General features: G+C 46.5%; 1 protein-coding gene and 2 long non-coding RNA genes across 6 annotated transcripts in view; 1 reads left to right on the top strand and 2 right to left on the bottom strand.

Annotated features, from left to right (window-relative positions):
- The window catches only part of LOC143484855 (AP-1 complex subunit sigma-2), a 23,432-nt gene extending 11,204 nt beyond the window's left edge, over nt 1-12,228 (bottom strand). The window contains exons 1-4 of one of the 4 annotated variants that reach the window (XM_076983847.1): nt 12,111-12,228; nt 7,928-8,106; nt 1,110-1,218; nt 812-949 (exon numbers count right to left, since the gene is read on the bottom strand). In XM_076983847.1, coding sequence (XP_076839962.1) covers nt 812-949; nt 1,110-1,218; nt 7,928-8,106; nt 12,111-12,125 — 441 coding nt within the window. In that variant the 5' untranslated portion in view covers nt 12,126-12,228. Of the gene's footprint in view, nt 1-811; nt 950-1,109; nt 1,219-7,927; nt 8,107-9,191; nt 9,351-12,110 lie in introns of those variants that run through there. The other 3 variants (XM_076983848.1, XM_076983845.1, XM_076983849.1) reach the window with 3 other exon arrangements.
- On the top strand, nt 8,220-17,359 carry LOC143484856 (uncharacterized). Its single transcript, XR_013122730.1, has 3 exons — nt 8,220-8,356; nt 12,824-12,988; nt 16,940-17,359. It is a non-coding gene; the product is annotated as an uncharacterized LOC143484856 (long non-coding RNA).
- LOC143485168 (uncharacterized) lies at nt 13,785-14,821 on the bottom strand. The gene is made up of 3 exons (XR_013122801.1): nt 14,671-14,821; nt 14,213-14,443; nt 13,785-14,065 (listed from the first exon to the last, which is right to left on the bottom strand). It is a non-coding gene; the product is annotated as an uncharacterized LOC143485168 (long non-coding RNA).

The following is a 17,359-nucleotide window of genomic DNA, read 5'->3' as shown; positions in this document are numbered from 1 at the left end:
CACTTTACAGAGTTTCAAAAGCACCAGACCTGCTGGCGTTAACCATACAGCTCTACAGCAAGAGGTGGCAAGACAGTGTGTGTGTGTGTGTGTGTGTGTGTGTGAGAGGAAGAGAAACAGATGCATGTGTACAGAATGGGAGAGGGAACAAGAGTAAGAATGAGTGGGAGTGAGAGAGAGAAGAAGAGAATGAGAGAGTGAGTAGTAGAATATCAGAGTGTTTAAGAGAGGAATAGAGCCATTATTAAAGCTCTAGGCCACTCGCCCTCGCCTGCACACCACCCATAGCCCCGCCCATAACCCCGCCCATATCACCACCCACAGCCCCGCCCATATCACCGCCCCGACTACACGGGAGCTGCACAAGCACACCAGCAAGAGTCATGAAGACAGCACAGAGTGATGGGGAGAGGGCTGGAGAGGGGGAGTGACACCAGGGTGAAGAGATCGAGAGAGGGAGAGATGGAAGGAGGGAGTGCTGTAGAGATGGAGGGAGGAGGAGTTGAAGACGAATACGTCATTAGAGGCCTCCCCAGTCACAAGGGCGTAAAGCCAGTTCATGACCTCACGTCAGAGATTATAGATTAAGACCTAATCCTGTTCCCCACCAGGGCAGCTACGGCATTCCAAGAATACAAACCACTTTGACCGTAACGAGCAAACCTGGCGTCCTTAATACTGAATTTACCCCATGAATTCTGATATGAAGACATTATAAATGTGTCTATCATGTGACAGTTCAAAGGGAGCACATTAGTGTTGTATTCAGGTGGAGCTAGACATTATAGAGTGCAGTGTCTAAGTCTCTTACCTCCTGCAGGAGGTCAGCTTGTTCGATTGCCTTTAGGACGTTCTTCTTGGAGGTCTCCTGAGCCTCCCCTCCCAGAAGGAACTCGTCCAGGATAAAGTACGCCTTCTCAAAGTTGAAAATGATGTCCAGCTCACACACCTTCAACCAGAGAAGATATCACCAGCTTACTATATGCAGGCTGGATTACACCAGAGGGAAGTTCAGTCCTGCATCACCCCATGCAAACATTCCCCCCGATCCCACAAACATTCCCGCTACGCCCGTGAACCCAACAGTGTGAAGGGTGGAGGAGACCTACACTGCCAAAGTACTTATCCAGCAGCTCCACGTAGCGATGAATGATCTCCAAGGTGATCAGCTCATTGTCCTGATCTTCAATGGCACAGCAGAAATACAGGCTGGCATATCTGTGACACACACACACACACACACACACAGGTTAATGATATGGAGGTATGGAGGTGCTTTAAACAGGTTTTTTTAGGGATGATGAATGCTATATTCCAGTAAGTTTAGATATATTATTTTAGCACTATTAGGTTGACATGTAAAGCCAACATCTTTAGAGCCGAGTCTTGGTGCGAGTCTTAGCTGTGCCATGTGATGGTCACAAAGCTTTTACACGTAAATACAGATGCTCAAGAAATATTTCTCACAAAGATTATCAGCAGGTTAGTACAGCAGTGTGTTGACCCTGGACTATAAAGACACTGTATAAAGACACTGTATCTTTGTAGGCAGACAGAAGGCAAGTTTGTTGTAGCGGCTTCAGTGATGTAGGAGTTGCAGCGTTGGCCACGTTTCCCAGAAGCACTACAGCACGGTGATCCAACCTACCCTGTCTGCCACCACAACAGGACTGCTTAGCAAAACCAGCACAGAGCAGGAGGGGGTACATGCCTGTGTGTGTGTGTGTGTGTGTGTGTGTGTGTGTGTGTGTGTGTGTGTGTGTGTGTGTGTGTGTGTGTGTGTCATTCTAAACAGTAAGTGCTCTTTTTTTGGTTCGCTCAGATTTCTTTGTTCCCCTTTCTCAACTTCAGGCAAAGAGTGTGCACTATCTTCTGTTCTCTCTCGGTCTCGCTCTCTCTCTCTCTCTGTCTCTCTTTCTCTCTGTATCTCTCTCTCTCTGTATCTCTCTCTCTCTGTATCTCTCTCTCTCTCTCTGTATCTCTCTCTCTCTCTCTGTCTCGCTCTCTGATGATATATAGGATGTGTGTAAGTGCTGACCAAGCACCTGCTCTCTTTGAAACAAAGTAACTGCTGTTTTCAGCACAGAGGATATTCATCCGTTTAGGTTGGTGCTGTGGGGTAGTGAAGCACCAACCCCACACCACAGCACCACCCTGCAACCCCACACCACAGCACCACCCTCGCAACCCCACACCACAGCATCACCCCGCAACCCCACACCAAACCCACACCACAGCACCACCCTCGCAACCCCACACCACAGCACCACCCTCGCAACCCCACACCACAGCACCACCCTCGCAACCCCACACCACACCACAGCATAACCCCGCAACCCCACACCACACCACACCACAGCATCACCCCGCAACCCCACACCACAGCACACCACAGCACCACCCCCACAACACCACCCCACACCACAGCACCACCCTCACAACCCCACACCACAGCACCACACTGCAACCCCACACCACAGCACCACACTGCAACCCCACACCACAGCACCACCCTTGCAACCCCACACCACACCACAGCATCACCCCGCAACCCCACACCACACCACACCACAGCACCACCCTGCAACCCCACACCACAGCACCACCCTGCAACCCCACACCACAGCACCACCCCCACAACACCACCCCACACCACAGCACCACCCTCACAACCCCACACCACAGCACCACCCTCACAACCCCACACCACAGCACCACCCCCACAACCCCACACCACTCCAGTACCCCGCCCACAAACCCACACCACAGCACCACCCCCACAACCCCACACCACACCTGGAACTCCCCGCGAGTCTCTCACACACCTCTGTCTCAGCGGCCAGCAGTGTCAAGCCTGTGAGAGGGACAGGTTTCTTCAGGAACCCAAGCCCCCCACCCCCTGCAGGTCCACACTGGAGTTCCCGCGTTGCAGCAAAGGCAATTCAGCTCTAATCATTAAGTCCTTCATAAAAACCCAGTTCATACAGCACCAGAGAAATACACTAGACACCGCAAGACTGCTGATCTATCTGTTCTGCTCGGTCCTGCTCGTTTGGTATCTATATCTGTCCACTACAATCCATCAGAGTGCAGCTATACACCCAGCAACCACTTCCTTTAAAACATCCATACACTCCCTTTAAGGCCGTCCCTTCATTAGTCACGCCTCTGTGCACTTTAGGACTACAGTTACAGCAAGTGACCATTGCTGATGAGGCAGAGAACAGCAAACTCAAACTCCACTACAGATGGACTCCACTGTTAAGAGGAGCACCGTGTACGAAGAAGTGATGTTTCTTAGCACAGCCTTGCGAGCTGTATTAATCGATCGCCTTTAATGCAGCAGCGGAGAAAGTGAGAGGGAGACAAAGTGAGAGACAGAGAGAGAGAGACATATGGAGAGCTTCTGATCAGTACATGAGTATTCATCCTAAAGTGCTTCCAGAGGCACGATGCTCAGACAGGGGGCGCCGGAGAGTCATAGGTATCGAACAAGCGAAATACCGAACGGCCAAATGTGTCGACAGCTGAAAGAGCTGAAAGGAAAGCTGGGTAGGGGACCGAATGTGTGCGCACAGTCAGGAAGCAACACAATGCGGTATTGCATTAAGCTACAAACACCTGGTCCATCTGCCAATGGCCACACAAGTTCTGTGAGGTTCTGCTCTGTAATGGCCGACGTGATGGACGCTGAATGTAGTGCAGTGAAACGCTGTTGTCCTGCGTGGGCCACCAGAGGTGTGAGTGGGGGCTGGGGTGTTGTTGGGGGTGTGGATACGTAAAAGCATTAAAAACCCAAGGGAGTAGAACATCCGTAGCACGGCGCTGAGTGGCAGGGGCGTCCACCGGTGCTGTTTTGGCCTGCGGTGGAGAAACAGCCCCACTCGAGTTGTTGTTGCTATCTTGCAAGTGGTATAAGCATTTCAAACCACCATTCCATAAGGCTGCGTACCAATATTAAGGTACATGTGCCTAACCTCTGAAGAGTAGAAGACTTAGGAGTTAAGGGCACAAAGGAGACAGGAAGTGCAGGAATGTAATACATCCCGCAAGGGTACACTTCTTACTTCACGGCTGTTAAGGGCACCTCGAAACCTTGTTACATTTTCACACCGACATGAGGGAAATTGAAGAAAGCTGCTCTTACTTTGACACTTCACCGGAGCCTGAAACATCTCAGGCAGTTGGACACGCTCGGCGGGACCGTCTGACGAGCACTCTGTCCTGGATGCAGTCGGGATTTGCTGGGGTTTTTTTTTCCCAGTAGCGCCTCCACGCTAGGCTGTGCGAAGGATCGAAATGCTACATGACTGCTCACAATTCAGCTGCAGCAACATCACTCAGATCCAACTCCAGACGTGAGGAGCAGCGGTTGTGTTACCATCAGGCTGTAGAGAGCATTTGGAAGCCTGGCCCTGCTTGGACCAGAGTCCACTACCCTGTCCTTCAGTTTCAGCAACCCAACCACGGCTTGAACCGGGACCGGGATGGGTTAAAGATCCATCTTGGAGCAGAAAAAAACACATTTTGTACTATGAGGGTTTAAGTACTGGGCACTGTTAATCCTTTCTGTGTGGCTGTCTCCCCCATCAGCACCACGGACAGCGACCCTCCACCAGCCCCAGGACTGCAGACAGAGGCAGGAGCTGGAGTCTAAGGTCCTGTTGCTGTGGATGCCCACTCCTGCCTCGGGCTACTCAGCAGCAGGACAAAACAGAGCCGCAGGTCGGGGCGGGGGAGGAGCGCTCCTGTCTGACCCTCTCTTGCCCCCTCTCACACCTTCGGTTATGACACAATAAAGCACTGGTTCACATGACCTGGTCACGTGACCGTTCCTGGCTGCGGAACCCCCCCCGCCCCTTCATTAGTAACATCTCCTGGACATTCCCCAGCGTGGCCTCAGCCGCAACGTGTGGGACACTCCTGGAAGTTTGCCTGGAAGTCAAATTATTAACCAAGACCAATGCTTAAATAAACCATGTTAAACACAAGACGCCAGGTCATGGATCACAGCCAGCAGAGTAGGGACTTTTTCTGTGGCAGGGGGTGGGGCCTAATGAGGAACAGGGCGGGGTTATGGCGGGAAGAGTGAGGCCACATTACAGCGCAGGCTCAGAAGACACGTCTGATCTGAAGGGGATTCACCCTCTGTCTTCCCAGCTATCTGTCTCTCCTGTTTGTCTTGTCCCTCTACTTCTCTTGATCTGCCCTCCATCAGATCAATCTCAGCCTTTTCTAACATTCCATTCGTATTTTAGAATCATCACCCTTTAAAACATTAATACTTTCATTATTTGATTCTTTTCTACCCTTGTCTGCCTTCTCATCTCCTCTTACACTCTTCTCCTCTCACAGTTCCTACCCATCTTTCCTGGGAAGAGCTGCCTTGTCACCTTTCTGAAACTGTCAAGCTATTGTGTGTGTACCCACGCACGCACGCACACACACACACACACACACACACACACACACACACACACGCACAGAAACACACACACACACACGCACAGACACACACACGCACGCACAGACACACGCACGCACAGACACACACACACACAGCACCTGCCAAATACTGAAGAGCCATCTTTCATTTGCTCTCTCTCTCCATTCAGTCTTCACAACCCAACTCTGTGTTTTTGTAAAATCAGATCTTCACTGTTCAGCCATGTCTGCGAGTACTACTCAAAACTCACACAACTCAAACTCAAGACTCACACACTCTTCATCCGTCAGTCAAACCATCCGCCGCTCCGTCAGTCTCTCGAACACGTACAGTACATGCGCTCGCTGGTGCCAAACCTTAGTCCTTACTGAAAATAAAAACTACATCATGAATTTTGTGTTTTCCTAACAGAATGTAGCCATTACAATGTCCAGACAGGTTGTACTTATTCAACTACGAATAAGAAGGAAGAGAAATTCAGTTGTCGCATTAGGGTCTTTCAGGTGTGTGTGTGTGTGTGTGTGTGTGTGTGTGTGTGTGTGTGTGTGTGTGTGTGTGTGTGTGAGTGTATGCGTACGTGCATGCGCATGGAGGTGTGTGTGTGTGAGGCCCATGTAGTGCTTGAACATGCCATCTTGTTTTACATTCTCCCCACTCTCCATGTAAGGTGACCCTCGCAACATCTCCGGCTTCCCGGTGCCCGCGGTGCTGATTAAATTCCTTGTGAAAAATAAATAAAGAAGAGAAAAGAAAGGAAAACAGTTGAAATATTCATGGGGTCCTCTCACCCCCCCGGATAAGAATCACCACGCATCCTCCGGAGAAGCAAACAAGGGCAGCGAACGTGCGTCCCAACAGCTTCATCAGCCGCGCAGCGCCGCATACTAACGACATCGTCCATCATCCACCGCTTTACACGTGCGTCCAAAACGGCATTGGCTTTGGCACAGCCCGAAGCCCTGTACACGCAGACCAGAATCGATCTGTTTACACGGGTCTAATGATGATGTATTTGCAAAGATATGGGACACGGGGGCCGCTGATATGCGTTTGGGCGCTTCTGGCTGTCAAACAGCTCAAATGGCAAACTGCTTATTCTGTGTATCTAATGCAAGCTAGGTTTGTATGTTGCATTTCTGTCTTGTTCTCTTGTATATTTACACACACACACACAAAAGCACACAGATGACCTTTGTTATTCTATAAGAACTAGTGGATAGTGTTGTTGTTTGGTAGACAGAGGTGAGAGATTACCAGGCACTGCAGCAGTGTGAGTAAGCATTTTTACAATTCTGTGTGTGTGTGTGTAAACACGTCATGGAGTGTGTAGGTGTGTGTGTGTGTGTGTGTGTGTGTCTCCTGGAACATCTATCTGTATGCTCCTTAGGTCATTGTGGTTCCCCCTACACTCTCAACCAAACCCATCAGCTACCATGGCAACTGGGCCATATTAAATATTCAAATTTTCCCCCGGCACAGTCCAATAAGACGCGCAATTCCTTTCATCCTTTGAATAACCTGCATCTCCAGTCTGAATGCTACTGTGGTGACAGGTATGGCATAGATTAACCATTCACCACCACTTGGGCAAACAGGACACGGGGGAAGAAGTTCGCCGCTAACAGCTTCAAGGAAACTCCTACGACAGCAAGGCCAAGTCAGTAGCGCAACCCTTTCATCCTTCTCACCCGCCCAGAACGCACAAGTGCAGTCAAAACAGCTCAATCAGTAACTCTGCTGGTTAGCTTAGTAACTTAGTTTGGGGGTTTTGGGGTCAGCCTGAGTTGAACGCAAGTTGTACTTGTGCGGAGCTGTACACAAGGCTGTATTTCAACAGCACTCTCACGCAGAGAGGGGCCTCACTTCACACTCAGCCAACGCAAAACACTTTGGCAATAAAAATGTCCCAGTTACTGACATGTCAAGTGCTGTTACCAATGTGTACTCCTTTTGTGTACGTTATGTTAACGGGGAACCGATATGCTCCACTCGTCCGCTTTTGAGAGGACCAAAAATGGGGCGACGAAAAACGTAGAGGGGCAAACAGTTGGTTTGAAAAAAAATGTGAAGGCTCATAAGCCATCGTTGCATTGACCGCCGTTGTGTTCACGCGATGCTGAGACAGGTTGTGTTTGTTATCCTCCTATTCTTCATCAGTGGTTTCTTTCTGACCTCATAACCTCTCATTTGAGGGGTTGGGGGGGGGGGGGGGGGGGGGGCATGACACTAAAGGATGCGGGACCGTTCTCAGCCCAGCACTGACACCGACATACATAAAAAACCACATGCTGTTTACACTTGTACGTGCACAAATGGTCTCTCAGTCCAAAATTACTGGCTGGTCAGCAGTGTGGTCAGAAATTAACCAGTCATGAACCTGAGTAGAAGAGTTTTTGAACTGCACTGCTAGGACTGCAGTTCCAGGAAGCCCAGTGAACCATGGGGCTGAACCGCGAGACCCTGCAGACCCCCATCTCTGACCTTTTGTAAACGATCTTGAGGTCCCTCCACTCCAGGAAGCTGCACATCTTGGGCTTGCGGGCCAGGACGGTCTGGACCAGCTCCCGCGTGATCTTCTTCTTCTCCTTGTCGGACAGCGGGACGTACCACTTCTGTAGGCGGAGCTTGCCTTGCCGGCTGAAGAGTAGCATGAACTGCATCTAAGCAGACGAGGAGAGACGGGTGAGAGGGGAGGAGGAGCAGGGCAGACGGGGGGGGGGGGAGAACCTGGCGGCTGGAGGTTCATGAGAAGATAGTGGATACTGGAGGCGTAATATGAAGTAGGTAATCAAGTTTAATAGCGTAAGGGGGGAAATGGCAAAACAGATGAGTGAGAAGGGTAAAACGACAAGAATCAAGAGACAAGAGAGAGAAAGAGAGAGAGAGAAACCAGGATAGAGGAGTGTGGAGGTGAGTAAGAGGATTATCATGTGGTAAATACGTGCTGTGCCTGGAGCCAAAGACAAAACGCTCTCTCATGACAAACCCGTTTCTCAAACTGAAGCTCAGCATTTGAGATCTAGGTTATAAAACACCAACTACATCAATATTGACCCAATCATTAAATAAAACAGTGGCCCAACCTAAGCCAAAGTCAATACCACACAGACTCAAAGGCTGTGGGCTTCCCTAAGGTAAGCGTCATCATTTCTCAAAGATACAAACCTCAGCAACAAACTGTCGCAAATAAACGTTGTGGCTAACTGTAAGATATCTGAGGTAAGATGACTGTAAGATATCTGAGGTGGGGAACGAGGTGTAGTCGATTAAAAACTCAGACGCGTTATGTATCTTCGCCATCTGAGCATAAGTTATTCCGCATCGTGGGCTTTTATCAAGATCATCGCAATCAGTGTGTCTAACAAGAAGTGATTATATTTTAGGTTTAAAGTTTAAAAAAGGAATAAACAGAGATAAAGCGCAGTTAACTACATGACGTTAACGACAGCACTCTATATAAAATTTAGAGGCGGCACATGGGAAAATTTACAATAGTAAACAAGGCATTGTTTTTCTAGTTTTTCGTCGTGGCTGTGTAAATAAGACAACCTTAAATAACAGCGACTGTATAAAACAATTATATCCATGTACAAATGCGTATATATATATATCGATAGCGTGGGGTGAATTTACCATGCAAAACCAATATCTAGAGTATACTTTTGACAAGCAACAGCAATTCGTGGCAGTTTCAAATACTCGTTTACCTTTTTTTAATCGAACGATTAAACCAAATACGACATACCTTTCTGCGAAAAATCAATTTTTCCCCAAATAAAAGATAAACATGCCCTGCTTCGACACCGCTGTAATTTCAGAGTTTAGTATCGTATCGATCCACTGTGCATTTCCTCTCCTCGCTCCCCTCGCTTGGTTTTCTGTCTGACAGATACACAAAGCTGTCAGCTAACTCCTGTTTCCTCATTGGTTTAAGGAGTTGTTTTAAAGGATGTCATTGGTTTAAATAAACCCGTTATCCCCGCCCATTCCTGGTATCAACGATATGATTGGGTTTTCCATGCCTGAATGTTTTCCAGTCACTCCTCCCGTAAATGTTGTTTGAAGGATAATTGTCTGGGTCCATGGCTCCGAGCTGTTTTAGAAACTGGAGACAGGCGCTATCAATTATGAAAACAGCGAAACATCACAAAAAGCGTTAGTGTAATCTCGAGTGCAATAACATTAAGGTATAAGTCACGTGTTTTCATATCAGCAACGAATAACTGGTGTACAGTATTGAATAGATACTGTATATTGTTTAACCATGTCATTCTAATAGAGTCAATGTATGCCAATGTTTTGTGGATAAATAACAAGGCCACAATGAATTATAGCAAAATAAATCATAAATGAACAAGTTTAATCTAAAATAACTTCTAAGATTAGACAAATGTAAGTGTGATTTTTTTTTCCCCAAAACCTCGGCATAATCGTGCAAATATCAAGACAAGTGTCTGAAAGCAAAGCAAATATCACGACACCATCTAGTGGTAGAGCTTTGGCTATTTCACAGTACTCGGCTGCACCGTGTATTTAAGTGTGAATCGTTGACATTAGAGGGGCTTGCACTAGCACACGTGTCTTCACTGTCCCACTATTAGACACACTGCCACACGCGGGCACTGACTGTAAAAGAGAATAAACGCATGTCCGTTTAAATCCGTTTACCTGCATCCCCCATAATAATCTCCCTATATGTCGCGAGGTAACAGTTCGTGTTACCATGGCAAAGCCACTGTGTCCAGATTGCCCAGGTGTAATTATTCATCACCACTGCAACGTCGCCGCGCGCGCATGCAACACGATCTGGGCCCCGAGCCAAGCCCAGCATCACGAGAGGAAACCATGGTCATTTCTCAAGCGACTGTACACCTTGTGCCATCCAGTCAGGGCGAAGAGAAAACCGCCATCTTCACTCCTGCTGCTACATTAATAATCCTGTTTATATTAGCTAATAATCACACGGCATCATTAATCAGATGTATGTCTTATGGTACTATGTCGTTTTTGTGTGTGTGAGAGAATGCTCAATTCATTCTGACATCTGAAGGAGTGGTCTAGTTTTAATGCTACTACAACTTTTCTAAGCTCGAAGAACATCGATGCAGTGTATCCCATTGGTTGAATTGACAATCATTCCATCATAAACCACCCAATATAACACGGTTCAATGAGAGCAGTTACATACTGAACGCGCAGACAGAAATCACTGAAACAGAACTTCTGAGGCCCACTCTGGTACTGATGTAACAGGAAGACTCCGTTACAGAGTGTGCCTGAAAATACAGCCCGGTTTAATTAAGGGCACCGCCCATAGTGAATTAGTGCACATCACGAAGGGTATTTAAACTCTCGTGTGTTCTCGTTAGCTCGGAAGCTGATTGACGGGACGAGAGACGCGCTCGGGTCCGGGTGGCAAGAGTTATTACCCATTCTCACGGAGTTTCTGGGTGGCAAGAGTTATTACCCATTCTCACAGAGTTGTTGAGTGGCCAGAGCTTTTACCCATTCTCGGAGTTTGAGATTGTTCGGGGCTTTTAGAAGCTGACTGGGTGTGTTGTGAGCTGCATACGAGCGGTAAGTAGGCTGATGATAATGAAATATATTCCATGTTGTTGGAATCAATTAATTTGATGCATTTGTGCGCGTGCTGTAGGTCGCAGAGGTGGCCAAGTCACGGGCGATCTGAGTCATTCCAGCTATTGCACGGTAGGGCCGAGCTTGAGCGCAGGCAATGTTTTTAAATGATGTTCGTCTTAGTTAAAGTGTGTTCCTTCCTACAGGAGCCATCAGAGTGCGCGTGAGAGCTAGACCACTGTTTTCTCCCCTTTAATTTTCTGTATAGGAATTGGAGTTTGTTAGTGGCAGACGTGTTTGGTGGAACGTGATTTACTGTTGTGTTTTTATTTTTAGCCCGGCGGTACGGTTGGAGAAAGGTGGGAGCAGAACGAGTGAGGTGTTGGCGGCACCTACCTATTTGGGGTTTATTTGCAGTGAATTTGAGTTTATTTGGAGCGCGTTCACGCGAACGTGTGGTGTGGGTTATTTGTGTATTGAGTGGTTTGTTTGCTTTATTCTTTTAGGTGCGCGCCAACCCCCGCTGGTGGAAGTGAGGTAACCTGTGTTAGGTAGCTGCTCCGGAAAGTCTGTGGCTGTACCGCACGGTGCTTCTTTTTAAGAATGTCCGGTGTTTTATATTTTGTATAATAAATGATCTGCATCTCAGTCTCTGCAGTCCAACAATTTTATTTTCGCTGGCAGTAATCTCGCGCGGGTGAAACGTTACTGATTAGTTTCCCTCTAGTTGAGGGTGGCGTAGTCCAAACTATTACATTTTGGCGCTGTGTGACGCGGTGAGCGTTACACTAAATACATAAAACTTGCTTCAAGAACATAAGTGAAAAAATATTTAATTCAAAATTAACAAATAAATAAATCTGTAGCAGTGTATTAAGCGATATCAGGTCCTGCTAGCATTGACATTAATTCAAAATGTCTGTGTTGGCAGCAACGCTGTTACTAAATCGGTAGGCGACAGCAGTAGTGAGACAGCAATAATACAATGACAAATTCACAACACTTGAATGCGCATTGTGCATAAATCACATGCCATTTGTCATCGTCCAAAAAATAAATACCAATTAACATAATTGGTACAACCTACTCCCATCATCTCCATCCGTTTGAGTGAATTTCCAAACCACTGACACGTTTACTTGCATCCAATTTGGTGCATATATAAAGCGGATGTCGGTAAGACTGAGAGTGGATTTATATTGACAATTCGAAGGAGTACAGGCTCCTCCCCTTCCTTATCAGCTCCTCCCCTTCCTTATCAGCTGCGCTCTAGCCCCGCCTCCAAATTCCTTCCTACAAGAATGCTGCTGTAAACGCTGTGAAAAGGTCAATATTGCTGGACAACAAACAAACATGAATAAATATTTTAGACATGAGAAGACAGCTATATATTCAGTAAAACAACTAGCACGCACTTATTTCAGTGCTTAAACGCTTGATAAACTCAAACAGTTCTAAATAAGCAGAAAACATGAGAATATTTAGCTGTGAGAGCACAGGAGATAGTCTTGGCATCAGAAACAAGCTAACATTAGACCGAATGCAACAGTAAAAATCAGAAAACCATTACAGTATTATTAAAATCATTACCATTTTAGCAACGTTTCGGTTTTTCCGAAATTAAAAGGTGGGAGGAATTACCCACCTGTCAATCAGAAATGTACCTATACTTCTTCCCACCACTGAAAAGCCGCTGTGATCTCATTGTTTTGTGTGTCTTTTTTGCTGTTTACTTGTATTTTTACACGCCGTTATTGTCAAAGGAATGATGTGGGGTTTTTTTTTTTTTTTTTTTTAAAGAGTTGTTTATCGGCCACTGTTATTGCAATGTTCCTGAAACGGAGTGATCAAGTGCGCTCATACGCAGCGGCCACGCCCCCAGACGCTCCTCCGGGCTCTGATTGGTTGGTTTGATTCGGGCGTGGTGGACTAGGGTGAAGAAGTGCCCGTTTCCCAGATTATCAGGTACGTTTTATAATCTACTAGTTCTCTCTGCTGGTGCTTTAGTCATGTAGACTACGATACTTGCGTTCACTGACTAATGTAGCATCTGTCCTGCATGCGCTGTTCCCAAATAACCTACACAGTGAGAAGAGATTTATGCAATAATTTGTGTTAGATCAATAAAGCATTAAAACGTAATTCCTATCGGAATAGGACCCGGTTTTTTCCAGAAATAAGCCCATCGTACGTGGAGAAATACCAAGTATCTAACTTGTATAGATCTGGTGAATTTCTACCGTCTACACTTCACGAGAGGAAAACGTGCGTAGCCTACTCCACCGAAAACATTAGTATAGCGTGATGAGGTAAAAAAGAGAGGGTCGAACAAATGGTTTTATTTATGCTAGTCGTAAGATGCATAAATATAGACAACTACGGTAGTGTTAACGCACAATGGCACGAGCCTTTGTAGCCTTCAAAAATATAATTCCGACACCATTTTTGATATTTTAATGACTTAAGTATGCTACCACGACCGATATTTTATGCCAATGTCGAATTTCCCTTCGTAAGTTATAAATTTCTGATTTATAAACTGAGAAATAAAAACGTGTTTCACATCCACAAAGTATGCGCAGCGGTATCTTGTGTCTTCGGGGTTGCCAAGCAACGACGTGCCGTACGAGACTCCTTTCTACAAAACGTACACTTTCACCAGTAGTGGCAACCTCACCATTTCAGTGCCACACTGTAATAGAAACGAACATTTACATACCCTCTTTAGGCAATTTCAAACACAGAAGTACTGAACTACTCAAACTTCTCCAAACCTCTTTATTCAAATCCGTATTAGCTTAAAAAAACATTTAAACTGATGTGTCCATGAATTTAAAAAGCAGGCGAACCAGTGATGATCAAGCGCCGTCTTCCTCCGCGTTATTTGCGTAGACGGAGCGTGCGCGCCGCAGCGTTCAGCTCGCGCTGCGTGATGGCGCCGCGCCTGTTGAACTTGGCCAACCGCTCCGCTTCAACGCCGAGCCGCGCGCACGCCTGCAGGCGGCGTGGCACTGCAGCACTGTCGCTCACGGTCGAGCTCGCCTGCAGGACAGGGACACACAGGGGGGAACGTGGCTGGACAAACACGATCAGAAATGCACCGATTTAAAAGACGAGAAAAAAGATTACACACGGACTGGCGACTTCTATCCAAAAGTTATAACGAATTCCTTTTTCCACATCACAAACCTTCTTTATCTTATAAATGTAGTCTGAATATGCTTTGGTGCATATTCTGGTTTTTCTGCATGTCCTCTTAGTCCTATTCAAAATGACTGTTTTCATTGTAAAATCTGCAAAAATCCAGTTAATAATGAACACCCAAGATTATTAATGCGCAAACCGTGTATACACGATGCGTGGTTTCTTATCATCAACGTGTAGGAAGGAACTGTGTCGTTGGCCTCCGCAGGTGTTCACCTTTAAAGGTTAATTGGAAAACCAGCAATAAGCTGCACTGGTTGCTTAATTTAACGGACGAGAGGGATTACGTCAGACTGTTTAGGTTACTTAATAAACATAAAATAATAAATGTATTGGGTTACTTAATACATTTCCTGTTTTTAAATAGTTTCTTTGAATTGTGATAATTTATACTGTTGCCCGAGCCACAATCTAAACTGAACCATAGGAAATAAATAACAGACCTGTTAACACAACGCAGTAAGTGTACATCGCTGGACAGAACTGTCTGCAATGTGTGGTCCCGCTGAATGAACTCGACGTGTTCGTTTATCATCTCCTTTTTATGTACTGTTTCGTTATATTTAAAGCGTTGCTGGTTGAACAACCGTTATCATTATAGTTATTTTCAATTAGTGTAGTCAGTCAGGTGTGTTTGTTAGGACACTTGGGAACATGATATAGGCCTACTGGGAGAGTGAAACGTAATTCGATGACAACAGTGCCCTCAAGTGGTGGATAACTGTAATCAAAACAGCTGGATTGAAGCATGAAGAAGCGGTAGTCCAGCCCTCAAGGTGGATGATGTTAACGGTTCTGAGCGTGTTTCTGCTGAGAGAAAGTGTGAGTGATTTCAGGTTACTGTGTTTTGGTGACACTGAGAGAACGTGTGCAGTGGAGGAGTTGAGACCCAGTGTGTGCTCTGAAACGTATCCGCGGACGTCTACGTAGTAAAGGTTGCTACATGAAAAAGTCTTTCAGTGAGTGAAGGAATGTATTTACACTAAAATGCCTGAATGTGCATATGCCCTTGTGAGGGGTACGGTGTGCACCACCTTCATGCCCTTGTGAGGGGTATGGCGTGCACCACCTTCATGCCCTTGTGAGGGGTACGGTGTGCACCACCTTCATGCCCTTGATGCACGCCAGCTCACACCACCCACTTGTGGCATCAGCAAGGTATAACAAACAGGCCAACATGAGTCCAGATATGGCTATTTGTGCACCCACTGAACATAATTCACACATACAACACATACATACATAAACATAACTGATGTTTTTTTCTGTTTTATGTTTTTCTCCCCCAGTTGTTTCATGCTGTTTTTTAGTGAGATCTTAGACTTACACTTAGGCTCACCGAATCCTTAATAGGTTTCTAGTAATGTAGAAATCTGAATCAAGTGATTTTATGTAGTATGATTAACAAGTACGATTCTTAATGCAGTGCGATTGAAACACCAGATACATGTGTAAACAGTGTAATGCTATTAAAGAGCAGTTGTCAACCCATAATGGCATTACAGACGAACTGGTGTGATCCTCAGATTACAAGGTATCGATTAGGATTGGCGTCAGGATATTTCAGGATCTTCCTGTATGGGAAAAAACAACCTGAGGCTGTCTGTCTGCGTGTCTGTCTGCGTGTCTGTCTGCGTGTCCCATAAACAGTGCCCTTCCCACATATCCCTGGGGTTCCAATCTGGCTTGGTGTCTTCAGAACCTATTATATGGTTCAATGAGAAGCAGTGTGTGGGTTGGGTTCCTTCCTGATCATCCAGCAAGGCCCACCCCATGAGCCATGATTGGAAGGGGAGAGCCCTGTCCACCCTCAGGTCCAGACTCACAGAACCACAGACTTGCCCAGTTTAAAGGGCAGATGTTTAAAAGTGGGGGGGGGGGGGGGGTGCAGCCTTCCACAAAGAGTGAGCAGCACCCGCTTCTAGCTCTCAGTATCTCTGAAATTGCCGAACATGTCGGATGAAAGCAGCTTCCCTGTGGAGACGTTGTCTGGCTCTGATTCGAGTCTCCTCGAACGAGTCCAAATGGCGCAGCCGAGACATAAATTTTAACTCTCCAGACGAGAAAGCACTCTGGATTCGTTCCACGCATCATTCTCCCTGGTCCTGGAATGCCCTCTTCTCCGCCCATCTACCTCTCCTTCCCTCCTCCACCCAGCGGAGCGTGGCTGTGCTCCAGGACACCAAGCTGTGTCGGCAGATGGAGAGGAGGGCCACGCCCCACCCGAGCTAGTGCACCACCTACAGCAACCTCAGCTACACACGGCTGCAGGACAGAAACAGCCACAGAGAGAGACATGAGCCAACATCCATCGTGCTACACTGCAAAGCACTAAAAACACAGGTGGAAGGAGTCATTTGTAACAAAATGGCAAGATTTACATGGTTCTCCACAAAAGCTTTTGAGCATTAGCCTGCAAACTGTCCCAATTCAGTTTCCGTAGTTTCTTATAGACACTTGCTTCCATGCTTTGTTCAGTAATATCAAAAATCTGGTTATGTGGTTTCTGATATTGCAAGACAGTTATATAAAAATGGACAGTTACGACAGTCACTGGACAAACACAAATCAGTTATTTGTGATCCAGGGAGTGAAAACCTGCAGTGGTGATCCAGGGAGTGAATATCTATGGGGGTGATCCAGGGAGTGAAATCCTGCAGTGGTGAACTGAAAGGTGAGAACTGACTCTCAGGTTCCACTCTCCCCCTCCAGGTGTTTTTGACCACCACGTCGAACCCGCCACGTGTGTTGAGGGTAGTCCCACGTCTACCTACTGCACAACAACATCTACTGTGCCGACAACATCGAAACAGACGTTTCCGAGTGTGATGTTACGTATGGTTGTAGTCTGAATCTTGTGTGTTAGTGCTACGTTATGTCTCTAGTGTTGTCTGGGATGCAACGTGCTGAATAATGACTAAACACATCCTGAGGTTGCCGTATTTTCATCTAGACGGTCACGTTCTCACCTGACGGTCAGCACTCTGCTACGAGTGTCAATCAAATTAATTATGCGCACTGTAGTAGAAGACGTGTAATATTAATTTTAGTGTGATTGCATGAAAAGTATTACTGTGTGTGGATATACTACACATATGGAAGCACATAATATTTTCATTTGTAATGAATTAA

This window comes from Brachyhypopomus gauderio, chromosome 21 (assembly GCF_052324685.1).
Source record: "Brachyhypopomus gauderio isolate BG-103 chromosome 21, BGAUD_0.2, whole genome shotgun sequence".
Lineage (NCBI taxonomy): Eukaryota > Metazoa > Chordata > Actinopteri > Gymnotiformes > Hypopomidae > Brachyhypopomus > Brachyhypopomus gauderio.
The sequence above is the reverse complement of the archived record's forward strand: the minus strand, read 5'-3'. Positions and strand labels throughout refer to the sequence as shown.